The sequence below is a fragment of the Chiloscyllium plagiosum genome, unplaced genomic scaffold (assembly GCF_037043375.1).
Source record: "Chiloscyllium plagiosum isolate Xiang-an unplaced genomic scaffold, Cpla_swu_hap1 HiC_scaffold_37, whole genome shotgun sequence".
In the NCBI taxonomy this organism is placed as follows: domain Eukaryota; kingdom Metazoa; phylum Chordata; class Chondrichthyes; order Orectolobiformes; family Hemiscylliidae; genus Chiloscyllium; species Chiloscyllium plagiosum.
The window spans coordinates 38,240,322-38,252,829 of record NW_028270175.1 but is presented as its reverse complement, the minus strand read 5'-3'; the positions used below and the strand labels follow the sequence as shown (position 1 = coordinate 38,252,829).

General features: G+C 41.2%; 1 protein-coding gene across 9 annotated transcripts in view; it reads right to left on the bottom strand.

The window, feature by feature from the left end:
* cep104 (centrosomal protein 104) overlaps positions 1–12,508 on the bottom strand; it is a 229,230-nt gene that overhangs the window by 211,322 nt on the left and 5,400 nt on the right. For 2 of the 9 annotated variants that reach the window (XM_087980587.1, XM_087980594.1), the window contains exons 1-5: positions 12,105–12,248; positions 11,467–11,532; positions 7,775–7,901; positions 2,492–2,665; positions 386–524 (exon numbers count right to left, since the gene is read on the bottom strand). In XM_087980587.1, coding sequence (XP_087836713.1) covers positions 386–524; positions 2,492–2,665; positions 7,775–7,887 — 426 coding nt within the window. In that variant the 5' untranslated portion in view covers positions 7,888–7,901; positions 11,467–11,532; positions 12,105–12,248. Of the gene's footprint in view, positions 1–385; positions 525–2,491; positions 2,666–7,774; positions 7,908–11,466; positions 11,533–11,829; positions 12,032–12,104; positions 12,249–12,387; positions 12,503–12,508 lie in introns of those variants that run through there. The other 7 variants (XM_087980588.1, XM_087980589.1, XM_087980590.1 and 4 more) reach the window with 7 other exon arrangements.

The window sequence follows — 12,508 nt, the reverse complement described above, 5'->3', positions numbered from 1 at the left end:
AACAGAAAGCTGTTGAATAAAGACAACTAGCACAATTGGCAGCTAATAGCATTTGAGTCTCCAACGAGACTGCAACTTGAATCTAATGCTTATACTACTCAGACCACTCTCAAATGATCACACACTGTCAAAATTTAGCAACAATTTTAACATTATTTTAATACATTTTAGGAAACCTGATTTTATCAAAGAAATTGTTTAAATGGGGCAACTACAGCTTGGTGATAGGGAACAGTGCACGACTATGAAGTCAACAAATATCGTAAGATGATTCTTTTGGCAATCACAATTGGATAGTAGAAAAATTGCTTTTGACATGTTCACAAAATCAAAGACATGTGTTATTTGGAGATATTGACAGGTCTACATAATTTAATGCTGTTACCTGATTGTACAAGTTGTATCTGTTGACATGGTTCTTATGGAATGTTAATTTCAGATATTGTCCAACTGCATCAACATGGACAGACTTAAGTTCCCGAGCTTTGAATCCTGTTTTTTGATTATCTGAGAGGGAGACATACCTGAAAGAACAGCAAGTTATACAAATATCATAAACATCAGCATTGCTTGAGATAAAGCTTCAAGAAGTTACATCTAAATAGAAATACTTGAAGAAGTTTTAGTTTGCTGCCAGAAACAAGCAGAAACAGGAGATCAACTACAGAAGATGAGTAAAGGAAAATTTAGGGAACAAGGAGACTGTTTCATTTGTGAAAATGAGATAGCTGTGAGCTCTATGTTATGTTGGAGAAAACAGGAATGCTTAAAAGGACCACTGCTAAAGGAATGGGGAGCACAACTTGCAAGGCCAGAAAAGCTGAAATAATAGTATTCAGCAAAACTAAAAATATAGTCCTATTTGGATTGCTTATAAAGTTAATATTTTTAAAGTCAAAGCCAAAGTAATTAGATGAAATATATGTCACCAAGAGAGGATGGTGGGCAGAAGATGCTGACACACCTCATGTTGAGCTAATAAATTAGGGAGCTCCCTACCCATTGTTTCTTTACAACATTAACAATCTCCAATATTTGTAGTCTTTCAAGTGCTGCAGGGTTACTATGATATATGAAAGTTGATTTATCAAGAGATTAATTGCTCGCATTTGATCAATGAAAAACCTTACAGTCCAAGTACCACCTTGCACTAGTATTTCAAGTTTCTGTGTCTTTGCCCCTTCCTTTAAAATGTTCTGTTCAGCATGTGAACATACATACAAAAGAGAAACAGAAATAGACCACTCAACCCAAAGCATCCTTCACCATTCAATAATGGTTTCAACTGTGACCAACCTAATTGTTTGAAATTTCACATTCTCACCTATTCCCAATAACCTTTTACTACCTTGCCTCATAAGTACCTATCCACTTCTAAGAAATATTCAATGATCCTGCTTCTGAGACAGAAAGTTCCAAAGTTGTCCTACTCTCAAAAAGATTCTCCTCATCTCTGTCCTCAGAGAACAACCTCTAATTTTAAAACAGTGTTCCTTAGGTGTGGATCCATCTACAAGAAAGAGGAAACATCCTTTTCAAATTCACCTTGCCAAGATTCAGAATTATTACACACTTCAATCATCACTCATACACAGCCTGTCCATTTATCCTCATAAGACAATCCACTTATTCCTGGTAACAATCTTGTAAGCCTCTTCTGAATCACCTCCAATGCATTTGTATCCTTCCTTAAGCAAGCAGATCAAAACTGCACACGGTATTTGAAATGTAGTCTCACCAATACTATATATAACGAATGGATAACATACAACAAGAATTGAGTATAAGCGGAAGTAACAAAAGTATTCCATCAACCTTCTCAATTCTGTGCTGGACCTTTTAGAATCTCATGCACTAAAACACCCATTTTCCCCTGCCATCTCAAACTTCCAGACTTTCTCAGCTTTGAATGATATCCGGCTTTATTGACTAACACTCTGCTTTATTATCATACTTGTCAAAGTAAACAACTTCACATTTCCAGATGTGGTGAAAGTTTGCACAGTAGCTCTTTCAGCTTTATGTTGCTCATTTCCCACTAGAAACTCTCATGAATTATATATATATCATTTTATGTATATTTGAAAACTGCCCTGCAGCAAAGCGAAGCAATTTCTTCTTTACTCCTTCAGACCGATTAAAACAAAACTTTAATTAAAGTTCCCATATATCTTGGAGTTAAAGGTGTTACACCAGCTTCACTTATGCCGTCAACAAGGGAATAATACTTACAGGTGAAATATTATGATGGAATGTTCAATAAAGAATCCTTCCTTAATTCTCCGATTCAAATGCAAGCAGTTTCCCTCTATGCATCAGAACCACAGCCCTTAAAGGCTTGCACAAGATCTTGCATTCATCATCGCAACATTTTCTTTTTCTGTCTAAATCTTAAAGTTTTAATAATTTACCAGTGACAGTGCATATAATTACTGAGATTTTAATTACAGATTTATTGTCAATTTATCACTGATAGTTTATTCATCCATACCCAAGTCTGCGAAATCTCTCCACGTGGTGGGAACCAAGGTGATCTGGAAGACTGTCACTAATGTAAAATTCAATTTTTGTAGAAATCAAGTACTGGTGTGCAAGTAATTGCAGCTTCCGAATTCGACAGCGTTCTACCATTTGAAGGATAATCTCCTGTGGATAAAGGCAGAACCTAAACAATGCAAATTATAAGCATAAATAGTTTAGGAAGATGGAGTTGAAATAAATCTTATCTAGATTTTATGTACAAATTATGACAAAAAGTGTATTCAATTCCATATGGCTGAAATCTACATTAGGGTTATATGGGAACTTGGTTCTCTCTTGGTGGTGGTGGGTGTTGGAGTTGGGTTTGGGGGAGGCAGGGAGGGTTATGAAAACACCCAACCTTTCAACAACTTACCTCTGTCTACACAATACTAACAGCGAAGCATTTGATATTTTTGAATATTGGCTTGGAGCAGACTGTGTTGCAAGCAAATCTCTGATAGGGAACTAAATAGTCTGGACGTTTCCACAAACATGGCACTATTTGTAAAACTATTATACCATCACAAATAAACAATTCCGCACATAGAATGGACAAAAATATAGGAGGTGAAGCAGATTTACACTATTCCAGTATCCTTACTTTTGACATTACAGCTTGAATACTAAGAACACAGGATTCCTTCACATTTAAAAAGACCACAACTCTCTAGAATTAAGATTTCTGTTTGTGTATCCATTGCAAGACCTAGCCCCCAAGTAAAGAGACTCTTCGGTCCAACTAGTTGATGCCGATCAAGTTTCCCAAACTAAACTAGCCCCACTTGCCAATGTTTGGCCCATATCCCTCCAAACCTTTCCTACTCATGTACTTATCCAAATGTCTTTAAAATGTTGTAACTGTACCTGCATCCACCACTTCTTGTGGCAGTTCATTCCACATATAAATCATTCTGCAAAGGTTGCCTTTCAAGCCTTTTTTAAACCTCTCACCTTAAAAATATGCGCACTAATTTTGAAGTCCCCCACCCTAGGGAAAAGACCCTTGCTATTCACCTTCTCTGTGCCCTTCAAGATTTTATAAACCTCTTTAAGGTCACCCTGAACCACCTCTGCTCCAGTGAAAAAAGTCCCAGCCTATCTAGCCTATTTTTATAACTCAAACCCTCCATTCCCAGCAACATCCTGGTAAATCCTTACCATACCCCGTCCAGTTTAAAATATCCTTCCTATTGTAGGGCAACCAGAACTGCACACAATACCCCAGAACAGGCCAATACAACCTCAACTCCTGTACTCAAAGATCTGAGAAATGAAGGCTAAGCGTACTAAATACCTTAACAACGCTGTCTACCTGTGATACAAATTTCAAAGAAATATGAACCTGAACTCCTAAGTCTCTCTGCTCTACTTCAGTACCCAGAGCTCTACCATTGTACAAGTATTTAACTTTGACGTAGCAATATTTGACGTCTCCAATCGGGTGTATAAGTTCTAAAAGGGGAGGGCGAACAGCCAGAAATCATGTTACATATTGGCACTAATGATATAGCTAGAAAAAGGATTGAGGATATAAAAAATGATTTCAGGGAGTTAGGATGGAAGCTGCAAAGCAGGACGAACAGAGTAGTGTTCTCTAGTTTACTACCGGTGCCATGAGATAGCAAGGCGAGGAACAGGGAGCGGGCACAGCTTAACATGTGGCTGCGCAGCTGGTGTAGGAGGGAGGGCTTCAGATATGTAGATAATTTAGGGTGTAGGTTTGCTCGCTGAGCTGTATGTTTGATATCCAGACGTTTCATTATCTGGCTAGGTAACATCAGTGGCGAACTCCAAGTGAAGCGAAGCTGTTGTCTCCTGCTTTCTATTTATATCCTTCTCCTGGATGGGATTCCTGGGGTTTGTGGTGATGTCATTTCCTGTTCATTTTCTGAGGGGTTCACATTTAAACCCTATATTAACTTAGAGCATGGATCAGTACCTGGTGCTATGATGTTGTGGCCATAACAGAGACATGGGTTTCTCAGGGGCAGGAATGGTTGCTGGATGTTCCAGGGTTTAGAGCATTTAAAAAGAATAGGGAGGGGGTAAAAAAAGAGGAGGGGGTGTAGCACTACTAATCAGAGAGGGTATCACAGCTACAGAAGCTTCCATTGTTGAGAAAGATCTGCCTACTGAGTCAGTATAGGTGGAAATTAGGAACAGCAAGAGAGCAGTCACCTCGTTAGGGGTTTACTACAGGCCCCCCAATAGCGGCAGGGAGATTGAAGAAAGCATAGGTCTGCAGATTTTGGAAAAGTGTGGACGTAGTAGGGTTGTTGTAATGGGTGACTTTAACTTTCCCAATATTGACTGGGACCTCCTTCGAGCAGAAGATTTGAATGGAGCTGTTTTTGTAAGGTGTGTTCAGGAGGGCTTCCTAACTCAGTACATTGACAGGCCGACGAGGGGAGAGGCCATTCTAGACTTGGTGCTTGGAAACGAGCTGGGGCAGGTATCAGATCTTGTGGTGGGAGAGCATTTTGGTGATAGTGACCACAACTGCCTCACATTCTACATTGCTATGGAGAAGGAGAGGATTAGGCAAAATGGGAGGATATTTAATTGGGGAAGAGGAAACTATGATGCGATTAGACATGAGTTTAGGAAGCATGGACTGGGAGCAATTGTTCCATGGTAAAGGTACTATAGACATGTGGAGACTGTTTAAGGAACAGTTGTTGCGAGTGATGAATAAATATGTCCCACTGAGACAGGCAAGAAGGGGTAAGATAAATGACGAAAGCGGTGGAGCGTCTCGTCAAAAGGAAGAAGGTAGCTTACATAAGGTGGAGGAAGCTAGGGTCAAGCTCAACTCTAGAGGATTTAAGGCAGGCGAGGAAGGAGCTCAAAAATGGTCTGAGGAGAGCCAGGAGGGGGCACGAGAAAGGCATGGCAGAATGGATTAGGGAGAACACAAAGGCATTTTACACTTATGTGAGGAATAAGAGAATGGTCAAAGAAAGAGTAGGGCCAATCAGGGATAGCATAGGGAATTTGTGTGTGGAGTCCGAGGAGGCGGGGAAGCCCTAAATGAGTTTTTTGCTTCTGTCTTTACAAAAGAAACAAACTTTGTAGTGAATGAAACCTTTGAAGAGCAGGTGTGCATGCTGGAATGGATAGAGATAGAGGAAGCTGATGTGCTGAAAATTTTGTCAAACATTAAGATTGACAAGTCGCCAGGCCCGGACCAGATTTGTCCTCGGCTGCTTTGGGAAACGAGAAATGCAATTGCTTCGCCACTTGCGAAGATCTTTGCTTCCTCGCTCTCCACTGGAGTCGTACCCAAGGACTGGAGAGAGGCAAATGTAATTCCTCTCTTCAAGAAAGGAAATAGGGAAATCCCCGGCAATCACAGACCAGTAAGTCTCACGTCTGTCATCTGCAAGGTGTTAGAAAGGATTCTGAGAGATAGGATTTATGACCATCTGGAAGAGCATGGCTTGATTAAATGCAGTCAACACAGCTTTGCGAGGGGCAGGTCATGCCTCACAAACCTTATCGAGTTCTTTGAGGATGTGACTAGAAAGGTTGATGAGGGTCGAGCTGTGGATGTGGTGTATATGGATTTTAGCAAGGCATTTGATAAGGTTCCCCATGGTAGGCTCATTCAGAAGGTCAGGAGGAATGGGATATTGGGGAAACTTAGCTGTCTGGATACAGAATTGGCTGGCCAACAGAAGACAGTGAGTGGTAGTAGAAGGAAAATATTCTGCCTGGAAGTCTGTGGTGAGTGATGTTCCACAGGGCTCTGTCCTTGGGCCTCTACTGTTGTAATTTTTATTAATGACTTGGATGAGGGGATTGAAGGATGGGTCAGCAAGTTTGCAGATGACACAAAGGTTGGAGGTGTCGTTGACAGGAGAGAGGGCTGTTGAAGGCTGCAGCGGGACATTGACAGGATGCAGAGATGGGCTGAGAGGTGGCAGATGGAGTTCAACCTGGACAAATGCGAGGTCTTGCGTTTTGGAAGGTCAAATTTGAAAGCTGAGTACAGGATTAAGGATAGGATTCTTGGCAGTGTGGAGGAAGAGGAATCTTGGTGTGCAGGTACATAGATCCCTTAAAATGGCCACCCAAGTGGACAGGGTTGTTAAGAAAGCATATGGTGTTTTGGCTTTCATTAACAGGGGGATTGAGTTTGAGAGTCGTGAGATCTTGTTGCAGCTCTATAAAAAACTTTGGTTAGACTGCACTTGGAATACTGCATCCAGTTCTGGTCACCCTATTATAGGAAAGATGTGGATGCTTTGGAGAGGGTAGAGGAGGTTTACCAGGATGCTGCCTGGACTGGAGGGCTTATCTTATGAAGAGAGGTTGACTGAGCGCGGACTTTTTTCATTGGAGTAAAGGAGGAGGAGAGGGGACCTAATTGAGGTATACAAGATAATGAGAGGCATAGATAGAGTCGATAGCCAGAGACTATTTCCCAGGGCAGAAATGGCTAACATGAGGGGGTCATAGTTTTAAGCTGGTTGGAGGAAAGTATAGAGGGGATGTCAGAGGCGGGTTTTTTACACAGAGTTGTGAGAGCATGGAATGCGTTGCCAGCAGCAGTTGTGGAAGCAAGCTCATTGGGGACATTTAAGAGACTGCTGGACATGCATATGGTCACAGAAATTTGAGGGTGCATACATGAGGAACAATGGTCGGCACAATATCGTGGGCTGAAGGGCCTGTTCTGTGCTGTACTGTTCTATGCTTAATATGTAAAGGGAATGTCCAGCCAACTCTGAAGGCTCCACTAAGGCTATTCCAGAATACAGTGCTAGGTAACAATGCAAATAACATAGATGCTGTCTGACATTTCCTCATTGTAAAGGCATGTCTGGCATCCCAATTGACATTCTATCTCCACGAGATGAAAAAAAAACAAATGGATTCTTTCTGATTATGATTCAAAACAGTGCAGACCATGCCCTTGTTGCTTTGTTATTAAACTTCTCTCTGGCACTAACCAAACTTATTACCAAATCACTCTACTAGAAACTAGAATACACATTTGAGAGTTGAACTGTTAACTTTGTGAAGTTAAATGTCAATGGTGAGAATATATAAATTTATACCAGAGTCTATCAAATTACCAAAACATCTTAAACCTGAACAATGGTAAATGAACAAATGCAGTTGCAAAACATTTTGGGGCATACAATCTGACCCTATTTAGACAACAAGACCTGCATTAACAAAAAGACAAACAATATAACAGGTGAAACTTTAATACTCCTGGGAATTAGTAGTATTTTGTTCTTACCTTGGGGAACGCCAACCATTTATTGTAGGCGCATGCACCATCAGCTCATTTGAATTATACCCATCTTCATAGCCAGAGCAGCTTATTGTAACAAATCCAATTTTATGTGGCATTCTGGAGTTCTATGCTGCAAGAGGTCACAGATAAATTAAACAATTGATGCACTGTCTCACAGCTACTCCATGCACAGATTGCAAGTAGTACATATATTTTAATTGAGATGTAAATGGGAAAACTTGTGTTTGGATTACTGTGTTGTAGAAATCTTTTTTGTGCAACTTGAAGGGGTTTTCTCCCATTGGTTATACAAGAACATTTAGCTTCTGGAGAAGCCAAATTTGATACTTTTATGAAGTTAAATGGCATAAAGTGTGTTTTTAGTGGAGAAAAAGAACTGTCCAATTGGTTTTAAGTTGCAGTTTATCATACAACTGAGACAAGTGCATCAGCACTCAGACCTCCAAAGCAAACCAGACCTCTTTCTTCCCAGTACTCTGCGAATGGAAGAAAACTAGCACGAAAAGAAAAAGAACTTCAAACTCAAGCAATAGATTCAAGTCCATATGATCAGCGACCAAATTGAAGATTACTCCAGTCAACAATGTGATATGATTGTCGAAGGCCAAGAGACCATGAGAAAGCCACCTCATTCCATTCTCATGCTATGAAATTTGTTCATTGTTGCCTAATTTTTCAACCCACTATGTTTCTGCAAAATTGCCTGTTTTTAAATTTAGAATAAATAGAACAGAGAGAACAGAAAATTTCAGATGATTTGACAAGGGAGATATGAAAAGAATGCCTCTTGAGAATGAATACAGACTAAGGAGCTTGTTTTAAAACAAATAACAGCAGGTGCTAGGGATTTGTTAGAAAAAAACAAATTGCTGGAGAACGAGTTCAGATGAATTGTCACCAGACTTAATACGATAACTCTGCTTTCTTCATGCAGGTGCTGCCAGATCTACGTTTCTCCAGCAATTTCTGTTTTTGTATTGAATTTTTACATACAGCGCACTACTTGAACATTTAAAAGTTTTTTAAAAATAAACTGCCAAGGTGTAAACTAGTCCACATTACAAAAATCAGGTTATGCTGAAATTTGCAGCAATATATATCCAATTTTAAACATAACTATTCAAAACTATTCAATTTAATTGGTCCAAACTTCAATTTACCAATAATGTACTTGAAATACTAATTAGGCATATAACTGTCAACAAGCTCAAGTTAAAAGGAATCCAACTGCTTAAGTGTTTTCAGTACTGAGTCATAAAGTTGTACAGCATGGAAACTGACCCTTCGGTCCAACCCGTCCATGCCGACCAGATATCCCAACCCAATCTAGTCTCACTTGCCAGCACCCGGCCCATATCCCACGAAACCCTTCTTATTCATATATCCATCGAAAATGCCATTTAAATTTTGCAATTGACAAGCCTCCACCACTTCCTCTGGCAGCTCATTCCATACACGTACCACCCTCTGCGTGAATGAGTTGCCCCTTAGGTCCCTTTTATATCTTTCCCCCCTCACCCTAAAACTATGCTCTCTAGTTCTGGGACTCCCCCTTCCCAGGGAAAAGACTTTGCCTATTTATCCTATCCTTGCCCCTCATAATTTTGTAAACCTCTGTAAGATCACCCCCTCGACCTCCAACACTCCAGGGAAAACAGCCCCAGTCTGTTCAGCCTCTCCCTATAGCTGAAATCCTCCAACCCTGCCAACATCCTTGTAAATCTTTTCTGAACCCTTTCAAGTTTCACAACATCTTTCCAATAGGAAGGAGACCAGAATTGCAGGCAGTATTCCAACAGTGGCCTAACCAATGTCCTGTACAGCCGCAACATGTACTCCCAACTTCTGTACCCAATACTCTGACCAATAAAAGAAAGCATACCAAATGCCTTCTTCACTATCCTATCTACCGGCAACTCCACTTTCAATGAGCTATGAACCTGCACTCCAACACTCTCTTGGACCTTTCCATTAACTGTATAAGTCCTGCTAAGATTTGCTTTCCCAAAATGCACACCCCGCATTTATATGAATTAAACTCCATCTGCCACTTCTCAGCCCATTGGCACATCTGATCAAGATCCTGTTGTAATCTGAGGTAACCTTCTACGCTGTCCACTACACCTCCAATTTTGATGTCATCTGCAAACTTACCAACTGTACCTCTTATGCTCACATTCAAATCATTTATGTAAATGACAAAAAAGTAGAGGACCCAGCACCGATCCTTGTAGAACTCCACTGGTCACAGGCCTCCAGTCTGAAAAACAACCCTCCACCACCACCCTCTGTCTTCTACCTTTGAGCCAGTTCTGTCACCAAATGGCTAGTTCTCCCTTTATTCCATGAGATCTAACCTTGCTAACCAGTCTCCCATGGGGCACCTTGTCAAACGCCTTACTGAAGTCCATATAGATCACATCTACTGTTCTGCCCTAATCAATCTTCTTTGTTACTGCTTCAAAAAACTCAATCAAGTTTGTGAGACATGATTTCTCAAGCACAAAGCCATGTTGTCGATCCCTGATCAGTCCTTGCCTTTTCAAATACATGTACATCCCTGTTCTTCAGGATTCCCTCCAACAACTTGTCCAAGAGTTCTAGCGTACACCTGATCAGAGCCGCAGAAAATGGGGGAAGATACTAAACGAGTATTTTGCACCAGTATTTACAGTGTAAAATGATATGGAAGATATAGAAAGGAGTGAAATAGATGGTGACACCTTGCAAAATGTCCATATTACAGAGGAGGAAGTGCTAGATGTCTTGAAACGCATAAAGGTGGATAAAACCCCAGGACCTGATCAGGTGTACCCTAGAACTTTGTGGGAAGCATGAGAAGTGATTGCTGGGCCTCTTACTGAGATATTGTATCATCAATAGTCACAGGTGAGGTGCCGGAAGACTGGAGGTTGACTAACGTGGTTCCACTCTTTAAGAAGGATAATAAGGACAAGCCAGGGAACTATTAACCAGTGAGCCTGATGTCGGCGGTGGGCAAGTTGTTGGAGGGAATACTGAGGGACAGGATGTACATGTGCTTGGAAAGGCAAGGACTGATTAGGGATAGTCAACATGGCTTTGTGCGTGGGAAATCATGTCTCACAAACTTGATTGAGTTTTTTGAAGAAGTGCAAAGAGAATTGATGAGGGCAGAGTGGTAAGATGTGATCTGTATGGACTTCAGTAAGGTGTTCAACAAGGTCCCCATGAGAGACTGGTTAGCAAGTTTAGATCTCACGGAATAAAGGGAGGACTAACCATTTGGACACAGACTGACACAAAGGTGGTGGTGGAGGGTTGTTTTTCAGACTGGAGACCCGTGACCAGTGGAGTGCCACAAAGTTCGGAGCTGGGTCCACTACTTTTTGTCATTTACATAAATGATTTGGATGTGAGCATAAGAGGTACAGTTAGTAAGTCTGCAGATGACACCAAAATTGGAAATGTACTGGACAGCAAAGAAGGTTACCTCAGATTACAATAGGATCTTAATCAGATGTGCCAATGGGCCGAGAAGTGGCAGGTGGAGTTTAATTCAGATAAATGCAAGGTGCTGCATTTTAGGAAAGCAAATCTTAGCAGGACTTATACACTTAATGGTAAGGTGTCAAATAGATCAAAGTTGACAGGGTCACCTCCACAATGTTAAATCACTTTATATAATTCATTACCATCTGCCTTCGGCAAAATAATTTCCAGGAAATTGTTTTGTGACTTCGTACTTGCAAAAAGGCACCCTAGAAAAACAAAAACAAAATCAGCTTTACTCCTAAATCACCAGATTAGCTGGGCAACAGCTGCTGCTTGAACCAGTTTTCTACTTGTGAGGAAGGCACCAAATTTCGGAATAACAAAAGGGCGTATGATGCATGACAAAACGTAATAACTAAACATAAATGATACTAATAGCCAAATAAGTTAATCAAAAACAATAAAGTCGATGGTGATCTCATGAAAAACTCTTTCACAAACCAATACCTCTGGGCAAAATACATAATCTCTCTGTCTACATGACATGCAATCAATTCACTTACCTGCAATGCATCATACCACAAAACAAGTTTACAGAAAGAAAACATATCTCGTGAAGAACATGTTGCAGAGTTGATACAGCAGGCAAGATGTTGGGCCAGTGAAGATTTTCGAATGTTCTTCCCCGATTGGAATATTAAAACGAAACTGGCAACAACAGATTATATCTGAAATTTCAAAGCTCACCAGTGGAGCCCTTCCTTATCCGAGCCTGGCCTGCACCACCCCCTTTCCCCCCATAACCTGCAATCGCTGACCCTGAACCCACCCCCAATACCTGCATTGGCTGGGCTCCCACATCGGGAAAGAGCCACAGTGGCTCAAGGAATCGTTAGTTTGAGGGGGAAAGGGATCAGCATCCTCAGCAGAGGGTAAGGCAGTGAAGAGCCCTGCAGAGCCACCAAATGCTGGAACTTTCCATGAGCCTCATGGAGCGGCGCCAAACATCACGGAGGCCCCGAATCAGCCCGGGCTCCCGCCACCCGTTCTTTCAAACATTTACAAACGTGGTTATTTTAGTTCAAAAAAAAAAGAAAAGATCATGACATGCAAAACTTCACCTGGTTTGTGACACCACGGTCCAACAGGCGGCCAGCGAGGCAGCTCAAGGATCCATACCCCACCATCAGCCGCCACCACATCTCCATAACCACCACCATCAACAGCCAGCACGGCGCATGC